At 35.5% G+C, this 24,377-nt stretch overlaps 1 protein-coding gene across 6 annotated transcripts in view; it reads right to left on the reverse strand.

Annotated features, from left to right (window-relative positions):
• Positions 1-21,003, reverse strand: part of LOC128987948 (uncharacterized) — a 37,855-nt gene extending 16,852 nt beyond the window's left edge. For 2 of the 6 annotated variants that reach the window (XM_054409076.1, XM_054409072.1), the window contains exons 1-2: positions 20,712-21,003; positions 85-179 (exon numbers count right to left, since the gene is read on the reverse strand). Coding sequence is in view for 1 of the 6 variants with exons in the window: in XM_054409075.1 (XP_054265050.1) it covers positions 9,081-11,603 (2,523 nt within the window). In the remaining 5 variants the exon portion in view is untranslated. Of the gene's footprint in view, positions 1-84; positions 180-4,435; positions 11,658-20,711 lie in introns of those variants that run through there. The other 4 variants (XR_008490297.1, XM_054409073.1, XR_008490298.1 and 1 more) reach the window with 4 other exon arrangements.
• Between the last annotated feature and the right edge of the window lie 3,374 nt (positions 21,004-24,377).

A 24,377-nucleotide genomic window follows, 5' to 3' on the forward strand; every position in this document is an offset into this window, starting at 1 on the left:
AATGTTTGAATGTCCATACCCCTCATGTATGAACTTTTTTAAACATTTATACTAGGTAGGCTACTTTGATAAAATCTTGTTTACCTGTTTGTCACAAGCTTTTAACTATTTGTTATTCATTTCTCTTCTTGCCATATTTATGACGTGGCGACTCATGTAGAATAATTTTTTCCATACCACTGTAAACAAAACATTAAATATATAAAAATAATTAACAACACTATTGACATTTTAGAAAGTGAATAGACATAAGTGCTTGCAAATTTCTTTTTTAGCTTTGATAATATGTTTTTCACATCTTGTTTGTGTGTATATTTAGACTACTAATGTTACAGACTTTTTTAAGGTTTTTTACTTGAAGTTTTTATCCTTGACCAACACTGTCTGACAGATTGTGACTATTTTTCTAGGGAACGGGTTTGAAACCCTGGTCTTGTTACTATCTAACGTTGAATTTTTTACTATCACACTTGTCTTTGAGAAGACAATTAAGGAAACCACTCGTTTTTACGATGTTTGAGAAGGCAAAATTAGTTGGTTTTCTGGTGTGATGTAAGTGCAGGCTTTGGGTTCTTAGCTGGTGACTTGAGACTACATGAAATGATTTAGAGGGATGTAACATTGAGAGTTTTAAGTTATTGGTGTGACGGTGAGTTTTTTTTGGATTATTTTGTAGTGACAGCTCTGGAAGGCCAGTATTTGTTTAACTTAACCTAAATAAAAACTCAAGTTAGAATTGGAGGCTCCTTTCCATGGGTTACTACCATTCCATATACTGTATGAAGCGTCATTTGAAGAGGCATAGGAGACTGATTTGTCAAAGGAAATCACTTAAGAGAATTAGCCTTAAAATGTGAGTCTCTCTTTCAAAGGTTACTTATGTCACTGCTTTAAAAGTTTTGAATCTACAGTACATCATTCCAAAGGTTCTTTTTGCACTTTCTTCTTCTTTTCGGTTAGTGTTGTAGATGTTAGACATTTATGCTTAAGGCGATGTTGTTAATTTGGACTGGTTCATTTTGTTAAGTAGTTGTTCTTTGATGTTGCATTATTTTTTTGATTACTGTTTATCGGGACACTAAAGGCCCGATTGCACAGAGCAAGATTACAAGCTACTTAGCCAAAATTTATTTGCAGCTCGTAAACTACCCCACTGTACTCACCACACTTGGCCAATAGCTGCTATTCAAGTAGTCAACATGGAAAAAGTTGACTCTGTCAGTTGAGTTGTAGTAGATTCCTAAAGCATGTGTTGGATGGTAATTAATTACCATATTATTTACTGTAGCTGTTGGTGGTCCAAGTTCTATGTTTAAACTTTATGCAGACCTTCTCAACTGTGTGAATCTACACACTGTACACCTATGCTGATTATAGGGCATAAGTGCACTGTGTTTTGCACTAGCATGGTGATCAATAGTTTACCCTAAGGGGTAGATTTAATTGATCGAGCTATTGCAAGGGTGAATTTATTTTTTATGAATACCAGTAAAAACAGTAGTCCTTGAAACATGGTAGAGTACAGACCGGAAAAGGAACCGGTTAACCTGATGGAGCAGAGACTAGTCCCTTTTGACCAGGTGTTTCAGGGCAAACCCAACAGAACAAGCAGCTTCCTCAAAGTGAGATTTATACTATGGGCTTACGTTGTAGGGGTGTCTTTGAAAATGTACCCGTCCTAACACTCAATCTAGGTTGAAGACAATTGCATATCCCTCTGTATCAACAGTAATTGGCCTTTTTTTTAGTAAACAAATAACTGTTTTGCAAATTTACGTTTTTTTTTTTTAAGAGGTTGGCGGCCTCTTTTAACCTTGCATTTGCCCGTCCACATAGACTAAGCGCCCGTGCGTGGATCGTTAACAGCAAAGCAAGGAGTGAGCCAGTACAGTACAAAGCTGAACTGTACTGATAAAATGTTATCGGCAGTGACCAGGATCCGAACCCACGACATCGCTGCCTTGGGCCCGAAGTCCGCGACGCTACCGACTGAGCCACCGACTCACTAATTTAGTTTTTTGTTTTTTAGTTTTTTTTTTTAGTTTTAAGGTAGAATTATAATTTCCCTACAAGTTCTCTAAAGCAGTCTGAGGAACACTATATATATTAGAGGATGTAGAATTTTTAATAAATATCTAATAGTGATGTATCCAGTATTATCTTAATGTATATTTTGTTGTTTGTGCTGGTTGCCTGCCTAAGTATCTTGTTTTGAGTGTCATTAGAGGACCATACAAAAAAATTAACTGAAAGTCTAAGCCAACTCAGAGGTGCCCATCCTATCAAGGTCCTCATTATTAAGTAGAACTTAATAAAAATGTTAATCCAGGCAAAATTTGTTTCAGTGGAGTTTTTACATAACTGTAAGTGTTAAGGTCCAAGCCCTTTTCTTAGTACTGTAACGTCAACCTTTTGTCAAATGATATAATTAATTTAGTCCAAAGACCAAACATCCATGTTCATAATCAAACCAGTAATTTTCACATTTTAGGGTGATCACCATAATCGCTTGGCTTCTCAGACATATCACAGTATTATTGTTTGTAAAATAGGTTCTCTACAACTCTGTAAACTTTCATAATCATATTGTGTGTGATATTAAGAGCTGTGTAGTAGATTTCTCACCCCATGGTAAATTTTGAAGCTCGTTAGTTTCAAAGAAATTTTGTATCTATTATTTTAGGGTTAGTTTTATTATTTGTGCTTGACAAAGCATTTATATTACCAAGCTGTTATGTAACGAGGAAACAAGTTTTTATGATTAGACCAATTTATTAGGTTAAATGAGGTTCTAAATTACTTAAATAACAAGAAACAAATTGTAAACAAAACACAATCACTACAGTGCACCGGACAGAACTAACAATAAAATTGTCTTCAGCTGATCCATAAGGATGAGAAATCTACTAAGGGAGTAATGTTTGAACTTATCAAAGGAACCATGACTGTGTTACTGTATGATTGTAAAATCCTTTATAGCCAATTTTCAAATAGGGAATAAGACATTACCGTAGGTCTCGACCTAGACCCAGGACCGATTTTAGTTACTTTTTTGTTGTGACGTTCCAAGAGACCAAAAACAGCATCCATTCATATGTGTGTGTGTCGATAAGCTGAAGGCAACAATGTGTGCACACTTATGGCCTAACTCACCAGCCAGCAACAGCAGTGCCCCTAGATTCTGGTGTAGACACTATCAGATTCAATGCAAAATCTATTGTTTGTTGAGTTCTGGGTTATTTATTTTGTGTCAAAGAATAGTTGGCACAAATCCTTGATACAACCTTGCACAACGAATCTATAAGAAAAACTGGCCAGTTTTTTTAAAAAAGCAGCTATTACATTAGTTACCAATACACTCATTACAGTTTGTATGCAAAATAAACCAGTTGCTCTGCCAGTGCTTTGCAACAAAATGACAATACAAAAGAGAATAATGGGGCTTTTTAAATGAATTTAATTTTAATTTATACAATTTTCCTACGCTAAGTGTTTTGCCAAAGATACGTTTCGGGAGGTAAGGATACTCCCTCCTGTTTTCAACTGACTATAACTATTGTTAACTTCATATTAGTTAGTTTAGTTTGTGGGATGTGCTAGAATGGTGGTGTCCCTGAGTGTGTTGTGGTTTTCTTTTCAGATCAGATTGGAGGCATTGGACTGATAAGTATATTTTTGTACTAATTGTAGTTTCTATTGTGTGTTTGGTTGTGTTAAGTTTCCATTCAATTGTGGTTTTGTGAATTGTTTTTAGGTTTTGTAATGTAAAAAATGTTTATAAAAAAAAATGTAAAAATGTAAATTTATGAAAAAAAAACATTAGGTATGTTAGGTTAGTCAGGTAAATAAATGTAGATAATAGTTTGACACTTGAAAATGGGAGAGTTTCCTTACCTAACAAAACATAGTATAGTCAAAACACTTGATGTAGGAAATGTCCAACACAGACTTTAAATATACTATAAAAAACAGTTGTACACTCACTATTATTTATATTATTTCAGGGAAAAACTCAATCATACTTATTGCTTATTTTAACAAAAGGTCTCTTTGGTTTATGTATTTGCAATCAGTTGTGTGCCAGAATCAAAACGTATAACTTTAATCGTAATGTAAAAATAGAAAAATCTCAAAATCTGTAATAAGAATCTATAACAAAGGAAAAAAGTTAACAATCAATTAAAAACAAAAACAGATTTAACAGAAGTTGCATATTAACTATTTTAAATGTGTTTAAATACAAGCCTTTGATTAGGTTTGTGCTCTTAGGATATGGTTTATCGTTTCCAGGAAAGTTCTCATCAAGACTTATCATTCAATTCTTGATAGGTGTGCACCTAACGGTTTGCTCAAAGTTTGTGTTCCTAACTAACTTTTATATACAGATAAGATTGTACAAGTACTGTTGTTAACTGGTTTTTATAAAGACACATGATCAATGTCCAACACTTTATTTTCAATAGTAAAACATATAAAACCAACACCCAAATTGTAAAACATAACATCAAATTGAAAGAAGTGAGTTAACAATTGTGACGGATGTAAATTCAATAAAATATTGCTAAAAAACAACCTTGTTAAGGTAGCTCCAGACATGCGCCATTCTCCAAGCACAAATTATTTGATGTTCGGTGATCTAGTTGTCTTTCTATTCGTCGATTAACGAAACACGTGTTGTTTCCCGAGCAACTGTTAAGTTTTTTTATTTGTTTTAGGAATAGCAAATATTCATTCACTTTGATGTGTGCAAAAATACCGATAATGAATGGGAAAACACGAGCAAGAATGTTTGCTGCTTGCCAAATAGACAAACACTTATCCACACTACTCGCGATTTGGAAAGTTGCTACTCAGTGCTTGGCGAATGGCGCATACCTGGAGCCGCCTTTATGTAAATCACAAATACCAATACCAAATAATATACATGAAGTACTGGGACAAAAAATATATGATTTGAAAGTTAGATGAAATTACAATACCACTAACTTAAGTAAAAATAAAATAAAGTAAGAGTCATATTTACAAATACAATATTACCATTATTTTAAAATGATGATTGAATTCAGACATCCCAAAGGCAATGTTTTCCAAAATACAAATCATTATAGGTTTTATTTTCTTTTAACCACATGGAAGAACCAGATAACAGTAGTATTCATTCACAACATTAATTGATTTGCCTTTCTCTTAAATACTTAGGCCTGTTGGATTTTGTATTTTAACATAGGTCTTTCTTACCTTACAAAATATATTTAGGATTGGTGCAATGATAATTATATAAAACGAGCATGTAAGGCACTTTTGAAAGCCCTTGTTGGATAGTAGGCTATACATTGATAAACACAAATAATCAGTCATTATAATAGCAGATAGGCCTAATATAATAAAAAATTGTTGTAGGTCTAAGCAGTATTTATTACAAACGCTTAAATATTTCTGTCATTAATAACAACGTCAGATACTAAAAGGAGTTAACTACCCCTAAGCTGTTGGTTTTTTTGTGCAAGTCTTCAAAAGGTGTTTAAAAAAACTTGGTATGGATGGTAGAGTAACAAAGTTTACAGTTGGCCTACAATATAGATAACCAGTGATAGGGTAATCATCAAAAACACAAAGTCCACTGCTAATGTTGGTGGGAGCTGATTTAATTCTTCTTTGGCAATTATTTTCAGATCAGCTGGACCAAGAGATGATGCAATTTCGCCCTCAGTTGTTTGACTGGGCACTTTGGTAGTACTTAACAGACCAGTAATTTGTTTGTCAACTGAACCAACTGATAATGCACGTTTGCTCTTAATTGTTTGACTGGTCACTTTGGTAGTACTTAGCAGATCAGTAATTTGTTTGTCAACTGAACCAACTGATAATGCACGTTTTCTCTCAATTGTTTTACTGGGCACTTTGGTAGTACTTGGCAGATCAGTAATTTGTTTGTCAAGTAAACCAACTGATAATGCACTTTTGCTCTCAATAGTTTTACTGGGCACTTTGGTAGTACTTAGCAGATCAGTAATTTGTTTGTCAAGTAAACCAACTGATAATGCACTTTTGCTCTCAATTGTTTTACTGGGCACTTTGGTAGTACTTAGCAGATCAGTAATTTGTTTGTCAACTGAACCAACTGATAATGCACTTTTGCTCTCAATTTGTTTACTGGGCACTTTGTTAGTACTTGGCAGATCAGTAATTTGTTTGTCAACTGAACCAACTGATAATGCACTTTTGCTCTCAATTGTTTTACTGGGCACTTTGGTAGTACTTAGCAGATCAGTAATTTGTTTGTCAACTGAACCAACTGATGATGCACTTTTGCTCTCAATTGTTTTACTGGACACTTTGGTGATACTTTGCAGAAAAGTAATCTGACCATCACCTGACAATCCTCTTCTTTTACTATGTTCAGCACCTTTAAGATGTGTGATTACATTTTGAATAGAAGTATCATCACTATCTGTTAGAGGTATCATACATGTACACAAAGCACAAAAAGCATTTCCACTTTGTGCTGTCAAAAACATGTGATTAGCTTGGATGTATTTGCTGGAAAGTTGTCCTATTTTCAGAATTTTTTCAATCTCATTCAATAGTTGTTTCTGATGTTTTTTACCGTTGATGTGGACTGTAATATTTTTCTCAAACACCTCTATTAAGGGTAGTTTTCCAAATTTCCCTTCAATATTACAAAGTTTGCATTTGTACCCGTCATTAAGACTTTCAAAATATTTAACACTCCACAGAATAGACACATTTGTTTTAAGAACCGTATTATAAATTACATCTTTGACATTGTAAATGCGTTTGTTAAAATGGTTGTGGCCATGTATTAGTGGTCCCTTTTGATTCTCCTCCAGCCTGAGATTTATCTGTGTAGGCCTACTTGATAGATTTGATGGTTTTACATTCTCTGGGTCAAATTGGCTTTCTTCACACAACACTGACTTAGTTAAAACATGGGAATGCAAATTATCTATATTTGACTCAACAGTCACAGAACAAGATAAACAATGAATAGTTTGTCCTGCTACTACAAACTTGTGCTTTTTATTCCCATCAATATTCAAAGCATTCCATTGTTTCAAAAGACTAACAGCTTCCAAAGCCCGTTTGTGACAAGGGGAGTTTAAATGGGATTTAAAACAGTCCAATAGTTCAACGTTATTTTCACTGTACAAAATTGCTTTGTCACACAGTTTACACAAATAGTGAGGACTCATTTTAGATTCAATTATATTCATATTTTCTTTTACGAGAGGATCAGTCAGTGCAAGAGTTTGTAGAATAACTAGAGCCTTGTTGGCCTGCCCGATATTACTCTTAATCCTTGCATGGGTTTGGCTAGCATTATGTGCAACAATTTCAACTACTGTTTTATGAAGGTTATTTGAATATAGATTTATTTTGCAACTGCACAGATTGCAAACAAGAGTGGAGTCGTAAAAAGAGATAAAATTCATTTGATCTTGTAACTCGGATGGTATTAAAGTCTTGATAACAAAAATAGTGTTGTCTTCATGTAATTTAGTTTTTAGGTGTAGTGCAACAGATAACACACCTACTGGTTCAATAGTTAATCCACAGGGATTACAAAAAGCTTTGCAATCCTTTTCTGATATGAAACTTTCATGAGCTTGCAAACTTGGCATAGTATGAAAGATGTTTTTGATGATAAAACTAATCTCCTTCCTTCCTTTTGGTTCTTTAGAATTATCCTTCTCAATATTTGAATTTTTTAGAATTTTGTGGTTTTGAGCATGTAGTTGAAATGATAAAATAATGTCATTATTTATTATTTCGATGTCCTTATTACATTGGTCGCAACGTTTTGATTTTGGTAATGAGGTATTATACTTGTTTTCTTCAAGGCACTCCAAACTTCTATTGATTGCTTCAAGAGATATATGTGATTGTTTGTGTAAATTCATGGAAAATTCAAAGTCGCCATTCAGTACTTCTATTTGCTTACCGCACTCTGGACAGCTATTAACCCAAGATGAACAACTTGCCATGGTGATACTTTAATTAAGCTTAGTTTGTTGCACAGAACAGGACCTGGAAAAATAGAGTAATTTCAACATCAACCCCCATTGTAATTTTTTCAATGAATTGTATCTTTCCTTGTTCTCTTTGTCTAGTTTATACATACCGGTAGGTATCTCATATTTTGCATTTGATGTATTGGGCCTAAAGCATTGCAAAATCAGTATATTTTTTTATTATTTATTTGTTCAACAGGCCTGAGCGTAGGAGATTCCAAATCACAAGAATCTGGCCAATTTTACATGTCTACGAGTACACACTGAATTGGAAAAATCTAACAATACATCCTTGATGAATTTATATATATATATATATATATGTGTGTGTGTGTAACATTAAAGAATACAAAAATAATTTTCTTAAACTAATTACCGTAGAATGTGATTTGCATAATTTTAAACCAATACTAATTTGACCAGACAGAAATCTTACAAGTTTAAAATTAGGAGTTGCACAATTTCCTAGAATAACAATGATTCCTTGTTATGTACCATTAAGGATCGCTAAAGAAAATCTTTGCTATTATTAGAGTTTAAGTTATGTACATTAAAAGAGTTTCCAAACCGATGTTTTGAAAGTACCATAGTATTAATCGGTAGTTAAGTTACATTGTAAAACAACAAACTTTACAACTAACTGTTATTAAAGTTAACAATTAAATGTTTGCAGTTTCTAAGAAAAGTCAGTGACGATTTGATTTGAAGGTCAAAGATGGTTACAATTCTGTAAATGTTGCAATATGATAAATTTTCATTCTGTACATTTGTTGATATTCTACTTAATAATTTGACTGATTCATAAAATTGATTTTACAACAGAGTATTCTCTACTGCCTAGCAAAACAAAAATGTGATCTAATAAACACTTTTTCAAAGCTTACAAAACTTATACACGCTGCTAAATAGTTAGTTGCATTGTTAATGAATAGTAAGTACTTCAGTAGTAGTACTGGGTGATTAGCAAAATATGTTTACCTTATCAACATGTAAAATAACTGGCAATTAACACAACCAGAAGAGTTTGACTTAGTTTTTATACGAGATTCAGAATTTCCCCTCTTTCCAGAGCATTCCAATAACGTCCTCCAACTTCTTCAATTGCTGATCGAAGGCTGCGGCATTCTGATGGGAAGACGCAGATGGCATACTTGCTTTAGATTCCAACTTATTTTTGTGCGCAGAGCCTGATAAATGGACTTCTAGGTTGTGTCTAAGGCGATCAGCATTAGACATAGATATTTGACAGGGGCATAATGTACAGATAACGGTATCATTTCTTTTCTCCAAGAATTTTCTACTGTTTCTCACTATTTCGCTATCGATCTGCATTTTGTCAAGCATCATACTAAACTCACCGGCTACATTCTTCAGGTGTTTCTTACCATTAAAATGGCTCAAAAAGTTTACTTCGAGGAGATTAATGTCAAACGAAGCTTTTATTACCGCTTTGCATAGTTGACAAAAATAATCCTCATTAGTCTTGCATATGTACTTGCTATTTTTCTTGATTTCTTTATGGTTCTTCTTAAGATCTTCAAATATAGCTTCTGGGTCGATAGTAGGTTTTCCCACTACATTTTTTAGTTGAATCTTTCCAAATCTCTCAACTGATGATTTATGATAACCACCTTCAAGATGTTCGATTAAACAGTTCTTGTGTCTTGAAATCCTAATGTAGCAGATTTCACAATAGATAAAATTCATCCCCTCTGGTGCCTTGATATATTGCAAATCTTTTTGAAAGGTCATGGGGATTACATCAAAGAGTTCCTTCACCAAACAGTCGCTATGCCTGGGTAACAATTGACACATTTCCTGTTTAAGCTGGATTTTGTTCAAGTGATCTTGATTGTCAATATGTAGCAGAATGTTTCTTTGCAGGTTTCCATCTTCTTGAAAAATAGTCCCACATAGAACACAGATGTACTTGTCTTCACCATTATACCTAACAAAGTACTTCTTATTTTCAGCTAACCGTGAATGATAAATGGATGGCGAATAAAACTCAATGCCAGAGTTTGGATTAGTTGTTACCTTTTCTTGACCACGAAGTCCTTTGAGTTTCTCAGCTATATTACTGTTAGGCCTACTAGCAGACGATTTTGATTCATTTTCTTTCTTTTTGTGACTATTTCCATTAAAATGGGTTGTCATATTGTAAGTTGTTGGTGGAATTGTGCAGTTGCAGATTGAACACACAGCCTCTCCTTTCTTATTCATTGTAACCATGTTTTGAAACTGAGCAGGTAAACTCATCACTAACCTTTTAACTGTGGCTGATACTTTTGGTATTTGATTTTGTTGAGCCAAGGATGGCTTGTTTATAATCTCTTCTGATTGAGTTTTCATATTTATTTTACTTTGTGACGAATCAGTTTGAGTATGAGGTGTATTCATAGTCTTTTGAGCAGCATTAGACTGCGCTGGTTCTTGCATGACAAAATTCATTCTGACATGAGACAGAAGTTGATCAAGGTTTGCTTCAATATTACAATTGCAGCTTGAACAGTAAATATTTTGTTTCTTTACGGCAAAATTGTGATTTTCTTTACCAGGGATGTTCAAACCACTCCATTTCGACAAAAGCAAAACAGCGCTCAGATGTTTGGTGTGAGCTGAAGAATTAAAGTGAGCAATAAAATTTGATGCCATCTCCTTATCATTCTCACAATATGCAAGTTGCTTTTCGCATGGTTTACACTTGAAGTAGGGATGCATGCTGTGTTCAATAAAATGTTGGTTTTCATTAATTATAGGGTTCATGAGAGCAAGACTTTTTATGATAAGTAAAGTTTTATCAGTACTATTGCCATCATTAGTTCTTTGACATGAGTGACCTTTCCCTGCATTGTGAATGACTATACTCATTGCAGTCTTATGTAGGTTATCAGAGCAGAGATCGATTTTACAGCGGCATAAATTACAACAAAGATTTGAGCCATAAAAAGATATAAACTCCATTTGTTCGTGTAGCTCTGAACTAAATATTCTTTTGATTACTGAGATCGTGTTGTCTTCATGTTGCTTTGTTTTCAAATGTTCACTCATGCTAAAAATGGGATCAATTATTATTTCACAAAGGTTGCAAACAGCTTTACTGCAACCTTTTTCAGAAATGAAACTGCGATGGGCCTTCAAACCTTCAGGCATTGTATGGAAGATGGCGTCTAACATACTTGTTACCACAGGCTGAGGTTGTTGTTTCTCTTTTGTCACTTCTTGAGATCCCTTAGTTTTTTTACTAGAGGTAGATGAATGATCTGACAAAGCATCTGTATTATCTCCTTTGTGTTTCTCAGCATGTCGTTGAAAAGATAAACTGAAGTTGTTATTGATAATTTCAAAACTTTCATTACAATCGTGACAGTAGTTCAAATTCAGTTTTGAAGCATTATCTATCTTTTCAATTGAGCGGTTAAGGTTTCCGTCCAAAGAGTTGTTGACATAATCTAGTGATTTATGTGATTGGTTGTGCAGTTCCATGGAAAATGCAAAATCGCCGTTGAGAATTTCTACATGTCTTCCACATACTGTGCAAATGTTGGCCCACGTTTTTCCACTAGCCATGATGTTGTTTCTAATATTTTCCTTTTATATTTTTTGTAGCACTGGTCATAAAACCTGGAATAAAATACCTTGTTACAAAACTTTAATGAGAGAACCTTTTCCAGGTAAAAATATCTACTGATCCTTGTAGAGAAGTTTTCTAGGCCCATTCTACACGACCGGGAAACCTGCAACAGGATTTTCCCTTTGGTGCCACACGATCGACAGGGACCATTGAGTTAAATTGAGGTGTCTACACGAACGGGATTCACGACGAGAATAGACGCAGGTAGGCAGGGGCGCTGAGTTGACATCGACATCCGTGTCAGACCCGTGTCGGGAATTCCATTCAGCCATCCTACACGTAATGGTATCACCGCGCACAGCAGCAGATAACTTCACATAATACTGTCCAGTTGTGCGGGGTAACACGATCAGGTGTGATGTTCGATCATGAATGTAGCATTAAATTTGTTTTCATTTCTCAAACATTTTATATTCCTTTAGTCACAAGTATTTTTGTTTAAACTATAAAAATAATCAGTCAACTAGTAAGTTAGTAATGTGTTTGACATTTAGTAAATTTAATTTATTAACATAAATTACAATAGATATTCATTTGTAATTGAAGAGTAAATACAAAGAATAATCACAATAGTACAACCATAATTCGTTCCATAAAATTAAAATTGCAAATTATTTGTTGGAGATAAAGCGACTTTGTATGCATTGAAGTTTAAGTAAGTTATATAGGAAATAAATAATTAAGGATAACTAGTCCAAATTTCTGGAGTTGAAGATCTACAGGCATAAAACCGAGCTCCACTGTGTCCTGCATCTGAACCGCCTCAAGTAGAATGGCCCCCAACGGGTTTCAAGCGGACTAGATGTAACAGGGATCCTGCTACATGTAGTTTGCACAACATTTTCCCGCCGTCACGAGACGGTCCTGTCCCGAAATTCACGCTCGTGTAGAATGGGCCTTGAACATGGTGACCAAACTTAGCTTGTGCTAAAAAATGTTTTTATGCTAAATATTCACCATTTTGTTTAGAAGTTTTAACACTTTTCATAAATGAATTTACGTACTAATCTTAACATAACAGCTACCTATTTTTAATTATTTATTAATCCTAATGATTATACTTACACAGGCTTAATAGAATCAACATTCCAGACATTACTCCATGCCGTGCTTGTATCACCCAAGATTACCAAATTAATTACAATTTCAAAACAAATCTAACTGAATTGAATTACACTTCACTGAGAATATGTTCCAACGGCTGAAACTATTCATGTTATATTCTTTTCTATTCATTTACCACTAGATAAGCAGCGTCAGATTACAAACAAGATAAAAACAATTTCAAATGGCTTTATTAAAAAAAAAATGATTACAGTAGACCCCCTCTTAACCGACCCTAACGGGACCGGACCTAGGTCAAATAACTCACAAGGTCAGTTGAAACAGGCATCCCTAAAAAAATTGAAGTGCTATTATTTGGAAAGTTAATGTTATTGTTATTATTCTAATGTAACGACTCCAGGTAGGTCTAATTGAATTTAGAATCAACAACTTAATTCACACATTTCTTTGAACAAATAGGCCTATTGTGATTTTTTATTGTTGTTGTAAATTTTATATTATATCTTTAGGATTTGAATTGTATGCTATTTGGCCAATATACTTGCAGGCAAAAAGGGTCTTTGTCAATGAATAACTTAAATAAATGCTGAATCAACCTACAAGACAAGATATGGCTGTAATTTAACAAAACCACTCAGTTTTTTTTTACTATCACAGAATAAAGACCTAACACTGAAAAAAAAAGGTTTCGCTTTTGAATCATTTAGTGCCTACACCAGAATCTAGGAGCCCGGCAGTCACTGGCTGGTGGGCTAGGTCAGACCTGGGACAGTAGTAGAGATAACTGTTGTTGCTGATGTGTAGATCAGCTTAAATACAGTACATGTTTTTTTATGAAACACAATCTAAATTACAAGCATAGGGAGTCACTGTTCGGGGAAAAGCTCATGAGTTGGCAGCCCTCCTTCCAACGTAGGCCTACTTCATTAACAATCAGCTGAATTGTATTGTTGCATTGTTGTTTGTATAAATTAGTGTAATGAGGAATTGATTGTAAATAATCGTTAACATTGAGTTTTGCAAGCTCAAAGATCATGAATTGTATAAGAATATCTACATTTAAGTAAATCATTTGATTCATTTCAAGAAATATTTGCAACAAAAAATGAATAACAGTACCGTAGAACCCCACTAATACGATCTCGGCTACGCTAAGCAGATTTTTGTGAACAGAATTCCAACCTCATTTTTAGACCGATTTTGATGATTAAAGTGTAAAAAATGTCCCTGAACTGTAGTTTTGCCAGGGGTTTTCATTTTTTGAAATCTTTATTAGTTTTGGAAGGATATTCCATCAAAGTCTGGTTTTCTCCCATCAGGTTAACATGGGGGAATCTATATATTTAATTGGAAACTTTGTCTCCACTAATTTGAGAAAACGGCTGGGCGTAGAAGCTTGGTAGAGGTGTCTAAAGAAAGACCTTGGTCTGTAGATGTGCCATCAAAAAGAAAAAAATTTGGAAATTCCCTTGGGCTCCGCCCCTGTGACTATAAAAAATTCCCTCCCCGGATTTGTTTACATTATGGCCATATGAATAATTTTTTACTACTTTTTAATGAAACAGCTGTTCATATTTAAGCTGTATTTATAACAACAAAGATTAGGGAGTTGAATTAGTAAAAAAGAAGTAGGGTGACTTGCCCAGTGAATGAACACTGCCTATGAAGAATATGACCGTTTTGTTCTAAAACATCTATAATAAAGGTTAAATTAAGACAGGAGTGAAAAAAATAGTTTAGAAAATATATAATTACTCTATTCTCCATATTAAATTATCAGTTGTTGTTGTTAATTATTTATGTTTATTTTGATGATCTATCTTGGACATGTTTTGAATTTTTGTTTTTAGCTTCTGCCACTATAAGAATTCTGCCTTTGCCTAAACGAAGAAATTTGTAGAACATTATTTCAGGGTAACTCAATGTCTTATTTCTGGTGATATACAATTACTAGGCCTAACTTGACTTATGGTTTTCCTCATTTCACTCTCTCGGGAATAATTATTGGGTACAGTTCCCCAGAGAACCTGCGATATATTATAATCGGATTAAATACCTATCAACATATATAGATTACTAGTGCACCTGTTGCTCGAATTTGAGCAGTTGCAAAGTGGATTATTAAAGGCGTTATTTCAAAACGAATAACAGTCATAATTTTCGATGACTTAAAAAATTCAACTCAATGATAACGTAATCAGTCACTCCACTCCAGTTATCGAAACTGAAATGGAACGCTCTTGTGTGTAATGTACTATGAACAGCTGTTTTAGTATGCAATTAATTACAATTATTCGTCTGTTAAACAAAATCTTTTCTTCATAAGAAATAGCCTACATTGGGATTTTGATGGCCTGTGGGGCAAAGCTCGAGGACTTTTATTACAGGAGTTGGTGAAAGGGGGCGTCTACACAAAAATACTTAATTTTGGCACATCGACTGTACAAATCCGTCCATTACTAACAGAGGAGCAGTGTTTTGTAGAAATCACCTTCATATATTATACAGGGTGAATTTTAAATGAGTTCCCCCACAGCCACCTCTAACACAAGGCCGCGACGTTCGAACTGGCAACGCCGCAATCACCCCCCCTCTGCGTCCGTCTTCACACGCGCTAGGCTATGAACATCAATGAGAGTATTGCTGCTCTGTATCAATGAATGAATGTATTTAAATTCGTAATAACATATTTTAGTAGATTTTAAGGTATGGTAAAATAGACAAAATTGGAATCTAGGTTGTTTATTTAGTGAAAAATTGCAACATACCACAATATGTCTAAAACTAAAAATATACAAACATAATGTTTTTGGTTGCATTTATCGTATTGTAAGTACGATGAATGTGGAAATAGATGGACTTTACATATTTCCTTTGTTAATTTGATAATCTACACTATTATATAAAAATCTCATGGTGTCTGTATATATGTGTGTTATTCAACATAGTAAAAACTACTAGACAGACTGTGCTTAAATTTTACAAAATAAAGCTACTATACCAAGAATGGTAATGGTAATACAGTAGGACTGACTAACTTATTGCCACTTCAATATTTGTAGAGACTTTGGGATTTGTAGAGACTAACATATAACAATTTGTTCGAATCAAATTAATTTTCAATTTTCAATAGGAATATTACGTTTTAGTCTACCTGAGAAAAACATTAGTTAGCGACAACAAAATTTTAAGTTTTCATTTTGAAGGCATGCTGACTATAAATAATTTATTTTCTTTGAATAATTACTAAGCAAAACGTTTTTCATTTTGTAAACGATTTCAGAAGCTAGGCCTCCATATGGCTTTCCACAATATTAATAGAATTGTTTCATCACATCAACATTCAGACTGGAGTCGGAGAATATGATGCTTTAATTGTTAGATAGTGTAGTACATATTTTTTACTAGTAGGCCTACTAAACAGAAACACCGGTTTATTTCTTCGAAGTGCTAGTTATTTAAGTTATTTAATCACTTAACAACAGCTTTTATCAATAGATAGACAAATAAACAAGGAAATAGTACGGCTTGCTCATACCTAAAACTCGCTTCTCGCGTGTATATTTACACGAATCAAAGTCTTATTCTTAAATTTTTTTACAAATTTAATTTCATATTCGTGAAAATGTTTCACACAAAAACGAGAATTGTTTTAAGATGTCTAATTTGATCGAAGCATAGCAGGAAGCAATTGTTACTAACGCGGCGGATCACGTAGAATCTTAGAACACTGTATGTATTATTCATTTTTAATTGAGCTATCGTAATTATTCTTGCATCCAGGCACATCACATCTATCTGGCATGCTGTAGTAAGAAGTTTAATGTCATTAATAATGATTAAAAGTAGTAGAAACGCGATTATGTACGTCGGTACGCGACTCCTCCATTCACTGTAATGGTAAGACGACCGCGCACCAAGACACTGATGCGACGTTGCCGCTTTCACTCGCCGCGGCCTTGTATTAGAGGTGGCTGTGGTTCCCCCCCTACTTTTTTCTACATTTCTTAAGATATCAACTTCGGACTACGTCAGATCATTGTAGTGTAGTAAGTACTTCATTTTGACAGGGTAAACATTTTTGGCCGCCATCTTGGACCCGCCATATTGGATACAAAAGTTTTTTTTCAAATGTAAGGCTAGGATTATACTAGGACGCTGGCGTCCGAGAGGCCAGCGTCCGGGACGCTAGCAGGGCATTAAATCAAATGGGGGCGATTATACTATGGATGCTAGCGTCGGATGCTAAAAAAAGCCACCGAAAGCTCGAAGTTATTACCGTAGGTGGCATGGTAAGACCTAGGCCCGGGACCGATTTACTTTATCATTTTGATGTCCCCAGAGGCCAAAAACACCATCCATTTAGATTTAAATATTATAATATATATAGGCCTATATGTCTGTAAACGCGATAACTGGAGTAACTTTTGTTCTATTTTGAAGAAATTTGGTTTTAAGGTGATGGGTGGGATAAATTCGAATGAGTTCGCGAACCAGCATGAACATACCTTGGGAACGGGGTTTTATGTGCTAAAAAAAGGGGTTTGTCATTTTTGACCCATAAAACTAAAAAATTCACAATTTCTCTCTAGACAATTTTAATGAGCTTAAAAACAAATAATTTAGTATATTTAAGTGTTTTTGTACTGTTATTAGTTATGGAGAAAATAAAAAAAGAGTATATTAAAAATTTCCATGTTATTCTTATAGAAAATGTTGTTAAGTGTTGGAATTTTCTTGTGTATGGATTTATTTTGATTAAACTTGGCCAATTTGTTTTATACTAAGCTAATAATACAGTATTTTACTAAAAAACACGCTTTATTAGCCCCCTTAAAGCATCAAACCTTGGTACTCGTTAAACCTAATGTTATTTAAATAGATATAAACAAAAAGTGACTGAACATTGAAATAAAATGGCATTCCGAGAGGCTAGCATCCCAACACAAATCACGTCATTTTTCGGCTCGAGGTGGGAAGCTAGCCTCTCGGATGCCAGCATCCCGGACGCCAGCGTCCTAGTATAATACTAGCCTAAAACTGTAGTATCCAATATGGCGGATCCAAGATGGCGGCCAAAAATGTTTACCCTGTCAAAATGAAGTACTTACTACACTACAATGATCTGACGTGGTCCAAAGTTGATATCTTAAGAAATGTAGAAAAAAGTAGGGGGGGAACTCATTTAAAATTCACCCAGTATAGGCTATTAGAATAATTCGGTTCTATAGCATCGAATTGATACATTTGTAGCTAAGGTAATAACTTAAGTTAACAATAACAAAACATTAGGCCTTATAAAGTTGTTTCTATTTTTTAACCTTAGTTGTAGGCCTATCCAAAATTTTACAACTAAAAAAAAAAATCGCGACTGACCTGTCGCGACTTATCCATCACCGGCGCCGCATCACGTTTCGCAGTCATTCTTTAATTAATGTTTAAATGTTTCGTGCGTGTTTTCGTGTGTGTTAATGTCTACATGTTTTTTGTGTAACCATGACGAAGTCAACACCGAGGGATGTTTTATAAAGAAGCTGGCGTTCAACAAACCTGAAGATGTGCCAGTGATAGGCATGAAACAGCTGTAATTTCATAAAACTACCGAGGATCGATGACAGAAGCCAGGTAATTTAAACCTTATTAGTGCTAATTTTAATGATCCAGAGGCCAACCATCATGGAATATACATTTAAGGAATTGCTAAAATTAGTTAAACCACTGATTGAAAAAACATTTAGACAGTTGTACTTTTGTGTAAAACCAAGTGGAAAATTATCTTTTAGTCGCCGATAGCACGCTTCTAAAGGTGGTCGGACTAAGACTACGCTGCTGGCTGGCGTCAGCGAGTGTGAGTGATCATGTGATTACAAGTCACTGCTGCCTTGCTAACCAAAAGTTGAACATGTCCGACTTCGCCAGCCACTGACAAATACTTGCCGGCTGGTGGTGTCAGCTGCAAATTTTGAGGTCACATTAAGCTGACAGCTTCTTTCAATTCGCCGCTGATGCCAGCCTAGTGTGACCCGTGCTTAAGTGGAGAGAGTAACAAAAGTTAGATGATGAGAAGAATAACATCATTGATTAACTTCATTTTTTTAGAGATATAGGTAGCCTACGGTAGATAATACTGTCTGACTAATTACATGTAGGCTAGTTCTTTTAGGCATGTCAGGGTGGTCGGTCGAGTTTTTGCGAATTCGTGACTGCATTACCGTAAGTGTTTTGTAGTAGGTTATATGAGGAAGGTAAAGTTTAGGTTATAATGAGCCGTAAAGTACTATATTCGTACTTACATACTTATCGTACTTTAGGTGTTTTTCTCTCTCTCAGGGATTTAATTGTACAAAAACAGACTGTAGGTAACATTTAACCTAACTAACAACTCGATTCATTATAACCTTAACTTTACCTTATCAAATCACCCCTTACCTTCAAACCTTCAAAGGACTTAATGCAGTTTTGCACGTCATCTGTCTGCTACATTATTTTCGGAACTAAAATGAAAAGCGTCTAGAAACAGACATCAGGAGAAAGCTTAGAATCTGCCGAAAACAACGATACCAATCTCGATCCAGTTCAATCTGATTCAGTCAGTCCCAGAGCCTTTGCCGTAAACGATGTTTGTGTGTCGCAAAAGCGACGCATACCGGTAACACCACGGCAGGTGTGTTGTGCGTCGATTAGCCTACTGTACGCGACGCTTAACACTCAGAGGGTTAAGTGTTTTGAAGTTAGATTAGATTAGGAAGGTAAAGTTTAGGTTAAAGTGAACAGAGTTGATAATTTATATTACATACAGACTGTTTTGTGCTATTGAAATAGTGACTTAAACATAACAAAATAACAATTTATTAAATGCTTGCAGGGCTAGAAAAAATATTGTTACCAAGCATGGAATCTCTTATTGTTGGGGTGTCCTTAATATACATGTAGGCCCTAATAGAATTTTATTAGTTTATTGCTGATGAAATTATGCACTAAGGCACGTTTTCACTTTAAAGCACTGTGGGATTGTGCGCCTAGATATTATGCACTATGGGATTAATGTATGCACTGTGAAATTATGCACTAAGTTTAACTTATGGGATTATGCACTATGGCACTTTACTTAACAGACGTTGAAGGTTAAAATGAGGAGACGATCATGTTGTTATTGAAGTGGCAGTGGTATAGTCTCTATTAACTTCTAAGGTTAATAGAGACCTAACACTCTCTATTAATTTTATTTTTTAATAAACTTATTTTAATGAATGTTGATGTAATCGTTTATGTATCGCAGATGAGTTACTGTTTTCTAAACGATGTCAAAGTCCGTTGGTTTTAATAAAATTGAATTCTTGTAAGAAATAACTCAACGAAACTGAAGCTTGATATTAATTATTTAATTGTACATCTACTTAGGAATCTCTCCGACAAAAACTGATTACATTTTTTGATTAGGCCTAGGCCTAATCGTGAAAAAAACTAAGTAGGCTAGACATCAAATTAGCCAGCTACACTTTACTTGACGTCCTACACTCATTCGATTGTTTTTTTCGATTCGATATTTTCATTCGATATATCGTTTGGTTAGTTAGGTTAGGTTAACCTTACCTAACTAACCAAACGATATATCGAACAAGCAATCGATTAATCAATATATCGATCGATATTTTCATTCGAATGAGTGTAGGACGCCAAGTAAAGTGCAGCCAATTAGCCTACCGGTACATCCTAAGTTATCCCAATTTAGCCTACTTAAGCTAATTGGATACGCTACTATCATAAGTGACCGAAATATTGCACTATTAGTGTTGCCCCCTCCCTTATTACTCTGTTAGGCCTAGGCCTAGTCTGCAAACTATATTTAAGTTCAACTTGTTCGTTATCACAGAAAACATAAGTTACTACTAAAAACACTACTGAACATTGTAATAGTAGTATGTTTTCTGTGTCCTTATGTACAAAACAAGCAAAAGGGCCCACAATGTGTTACTTACGTAAGTTAAATAAGTTAGGCCTAGGTCCACTGGTTACATGGCTCCACATTCCATACTGTAGGTCTAGTAGGATAGCTTCCCAAGTTACATCTTCGATACTGCTAGTTAGGCATTAACAAATTTGTATCAAAGGAAAAGATACTTATTGACGCAGAGAAACTGTGATTGGACACGTAGGTTAGTGTAGTACCCCAATTCTAATGTAATTTGATTATACATACAAATTACAAACGGAAACGAGTCGACATCACACCAAAAATTGATGTCACACTCACACCTCACCACCACAGCCAACAGGACATAGGACAGGACAGGACAGGACGACAGGAAGGAAGGACACAGGTTGTTTTGTTTTGTCTTTTCTTTTTCTCTTTGTCTGTTCATTACATAGAGGATAGAGATGCTCTTCTTCTTCTGTGGTTCGTTACGTCTCTAGCTGACGTACATTGGCTATTCGATTTTCGATTTTATTCCAGCCAGCGAGCCAGCCCATAAGGACTAGATGACTAGATGGGGGAGGGACTAGGGACTAAGGGAGGGACAGTCGAACAGGAAATTGGAAGAAAGATTAGAATATCTCACTCTCGCTCAATTCCTATACACTTCCCTGCATAGCCTCCTCTAATACAAGGCCGCGGCGAGACAACAGTGACAATACCGCTGCCCCGGCAAACCGAAAACGCTTGTTTACACCTTGTCATTTCTGTTATTACATGCCGTTACGACAATGCCACACACCAATGCCGCGGCCTTGTATTCGAGGAGGATATGCTTGCATTCATTCTTCTTCAGCCTCCTAAGTGTGCACCACTGTCTACTGTCTGTCTCACAGAATTGGTAACTCATCACCATTGGTTTTAACTAGAGGTGGCTGTGTTTTAACTCACCACCACCACCTCAAACATTTTAGTGACAGTTTGACAGGATGGAATTGGTCTTTACCGTGTGTTGTGGTGAGTTATCATGGAAGCACACTGTCGGGTTGGCACCTTGTCACCTGTGTGTGTGATGTGATAGCAGGTTGATGGGGACAAACACGACAACTCTCCACTCGAAAATGTCGTAATGGCAGATTGTCGGGAAGGCGCCTCGTCTTGTCGCAAGCGTGCGTGGGTGTGGGTTGTCGTCCTGTCTGCTTGTCGGGGCTGTCACCCTACGCTGACAGGGTGGCACATTGACATGGTATGTACATTATTTACATTATGATCAGCTGGATAACTTAATGGCTGTTAATATTTTAGTTGCAATTAAGGGAAACGTGTGCTACAAACATTTACTGACTTGGTTAAATGAAATATTTACTATTTGAATTTGGGTTAGCGTAAATATTACAATGGAAACAACCGAGAAAGCTTGGACATAGGTGGCTTTGATATAGGTACTAAAAAGAAAGCTGAATTAAAACTGTGCTGCATTTCTTGAACAATCATTGAAAGAGCCGATTTGCAAACAAAGGAAAACATAGGAAAGTCATATAACACCACTAAGTAGAAGAAAAAAGAAATATTTTTTATAATTTATAATCGTTAATAAGGACAACCTATTGCGGCTATGAGTGGGAAATATTTTGTAGAAAACACTAAAAAACAAGGTCAGCTTTTGAAAAATGATTAGATATTTGCAAGAAATTTTGATTATATCGAACTGTTTATGTAGGCTACATCGTGAGTATTTCCATAATCTTAAAGTCGATCTTAAAGTCATCGGAAATTATTACTGTTATTAGTTAAAAAAAAAAAAAAACGCCTGTAATACTTCGCAATTGCTCGAATTCGAGCAACAGGTGATATTTAAATGGATTTAGGTGAAAATCCAATCAGACAAATGAAAATCTGTTTTGTTGCGGCAACTGCCACCTGTTTCAGTTAGCTAAATTACTCTTTATGGAGTATATCTAAAATCAACAAATTTAACTTGTGTACTGTAAATCAGTAGTTTTATTCACCTAATAACTATCTCAAACAACCATAATATTTTAAAGATCAAAATGTGTTACATTAGATTCGTTTTGCCTCAAAAACAAGTATTGAACCCTAATAAAAAATGTGAATATAATTTGTCGTTGTCATATATTTTTGAACCCCCTTAATTAACCACATACAAGGCCGTAGCATAGACTAAGCAACACAAAGGGAGTATGATTTATCTATGGCCGTAGCCAGGACAGACTTTCGGGGGGGGGGGGGGGGTCAGGTCAGTGGCGGTTCTAGGATCTTGTCACGGGGGGCTCCCGGGTGGCTTGGAACACCCCCAATATAAGAAGGAGGTCTGGCGGTCCTCCCCCGGAAAATATTTTATATTTTAAAGTAGTTAAAGTAACTTTCTAAAGCAATTTTTAACGCCTAAAACTGTCTCCAATCGTAAAAAAACTCCCATTTAACCTGTTTTTTTTTATTTCCATAAGCAAGTAGACATTTGCAAATTTAAACTATGACGATTGTATTCATAAATTTGTAACCATACTGTAAGCTACGGCCATATCCTCCTAAAAACCGTATGGTACTTTATTCAGCCCCTGTAGCCCCTCCCCCCCTTGGAACCAACACTGGGTTAGGTCTTGACTGTGGATAACAGATCTAAGCACTTTCATTCAAACACCAATTCCCATGCTTATTTCTAAAATGTTGATATAGTTACATATGCAAAATATTAGGATGATAAATCTGTTTTGTTTGAGTAAAGTATTTTTGTTGAACCTTATTTGCAAACTTTCCAACTAATGTGTAGTTTACAAAGTTTTACTCGACAAATTACTTGTTTCGTGGATTGCGTTTGTGGCATTAATGTGATATTTTGTAAACTATAAATTTGGCATGATAGACAGCATGTCTTGGGCAATCGGGTGAGCCTATTGGCATTACACAAGCTGATTAGGCACACACTTTATCTGCATTATCAGTCACGGACAATAGAACACCAATAGTCTATTCTCTGTTATTATATACACCGCATGTGTAACTCACTGACTCACTGGTCAGGTACACCTCAGAGTAATAAAACATTAAATTACAAAATACATAAAAAAGTACAAAATACAGTATAATACAAAATTATGTATTATTACTCTGAGGGTATACAAAATTTTACCCACTTCTAGAATAATAGCATTGTAATAATCTCCTACATACATGTTTATACATACGAATTTGATGGCGTGTTTGGTCTGTAAAAAGAAAAAGCAAATCAGTCCTGAGCTTAGGCCCCGTTTATGCACCAAGAGCGGGAGCGGTAGCGACAGCGGGAGCGATTTCTAACACCATTGAGTTAAATGGGGCTGTTTATGCACCAAGAGCGATAGCGATAGCGGTTGACCTCCCGCTGCGGTTTCTAATTCGCACGCTGTGTAGTTACAAATCGCAGCGGTTGCTTGGGATATAGCGGTTTTCAACGACATTGAGTCAAATGGGACTGTTTATGCACGGCGGGAGCGGAAGCGGCTGAAGCCAGGGTTGCCAACTTGACCCACGCGCAAGTGCACTTAGGACAAATAGTTGTGTTAATTATTTGGCAGAGTTTGAGTTGGCAAGACTGTGTCCCCCTTCTATTCTCCTTTAACCAACCGCTACCGCTATCGCTCTTCGTGCATAAACAGCCCCATTCACAGCGGGAGCGGGCCCGCTATCGCCCCGCTCCCGCTCTTGGTGCATAAACGGGGCCTTAGGTTTT

The sequence above is a fragment of the Macrosteles quadrilineatus genome, unplaced genomic scaffold (assembly GCF_028750875.1).
Source record: "Macrosteles quadrilineatus isolate MER2022 unplaced genomic scaffold, UCM_ALF_1.0 Scaffold_2__2_contigs__length_208266976, whole genome shotgun sequence".
NCBI lineage: Eukaryota > Metazoa > Arthropoda > Insecta > Hemiptera > Cicadellidae > Macrosteles > Macrosteles quadrilineatus.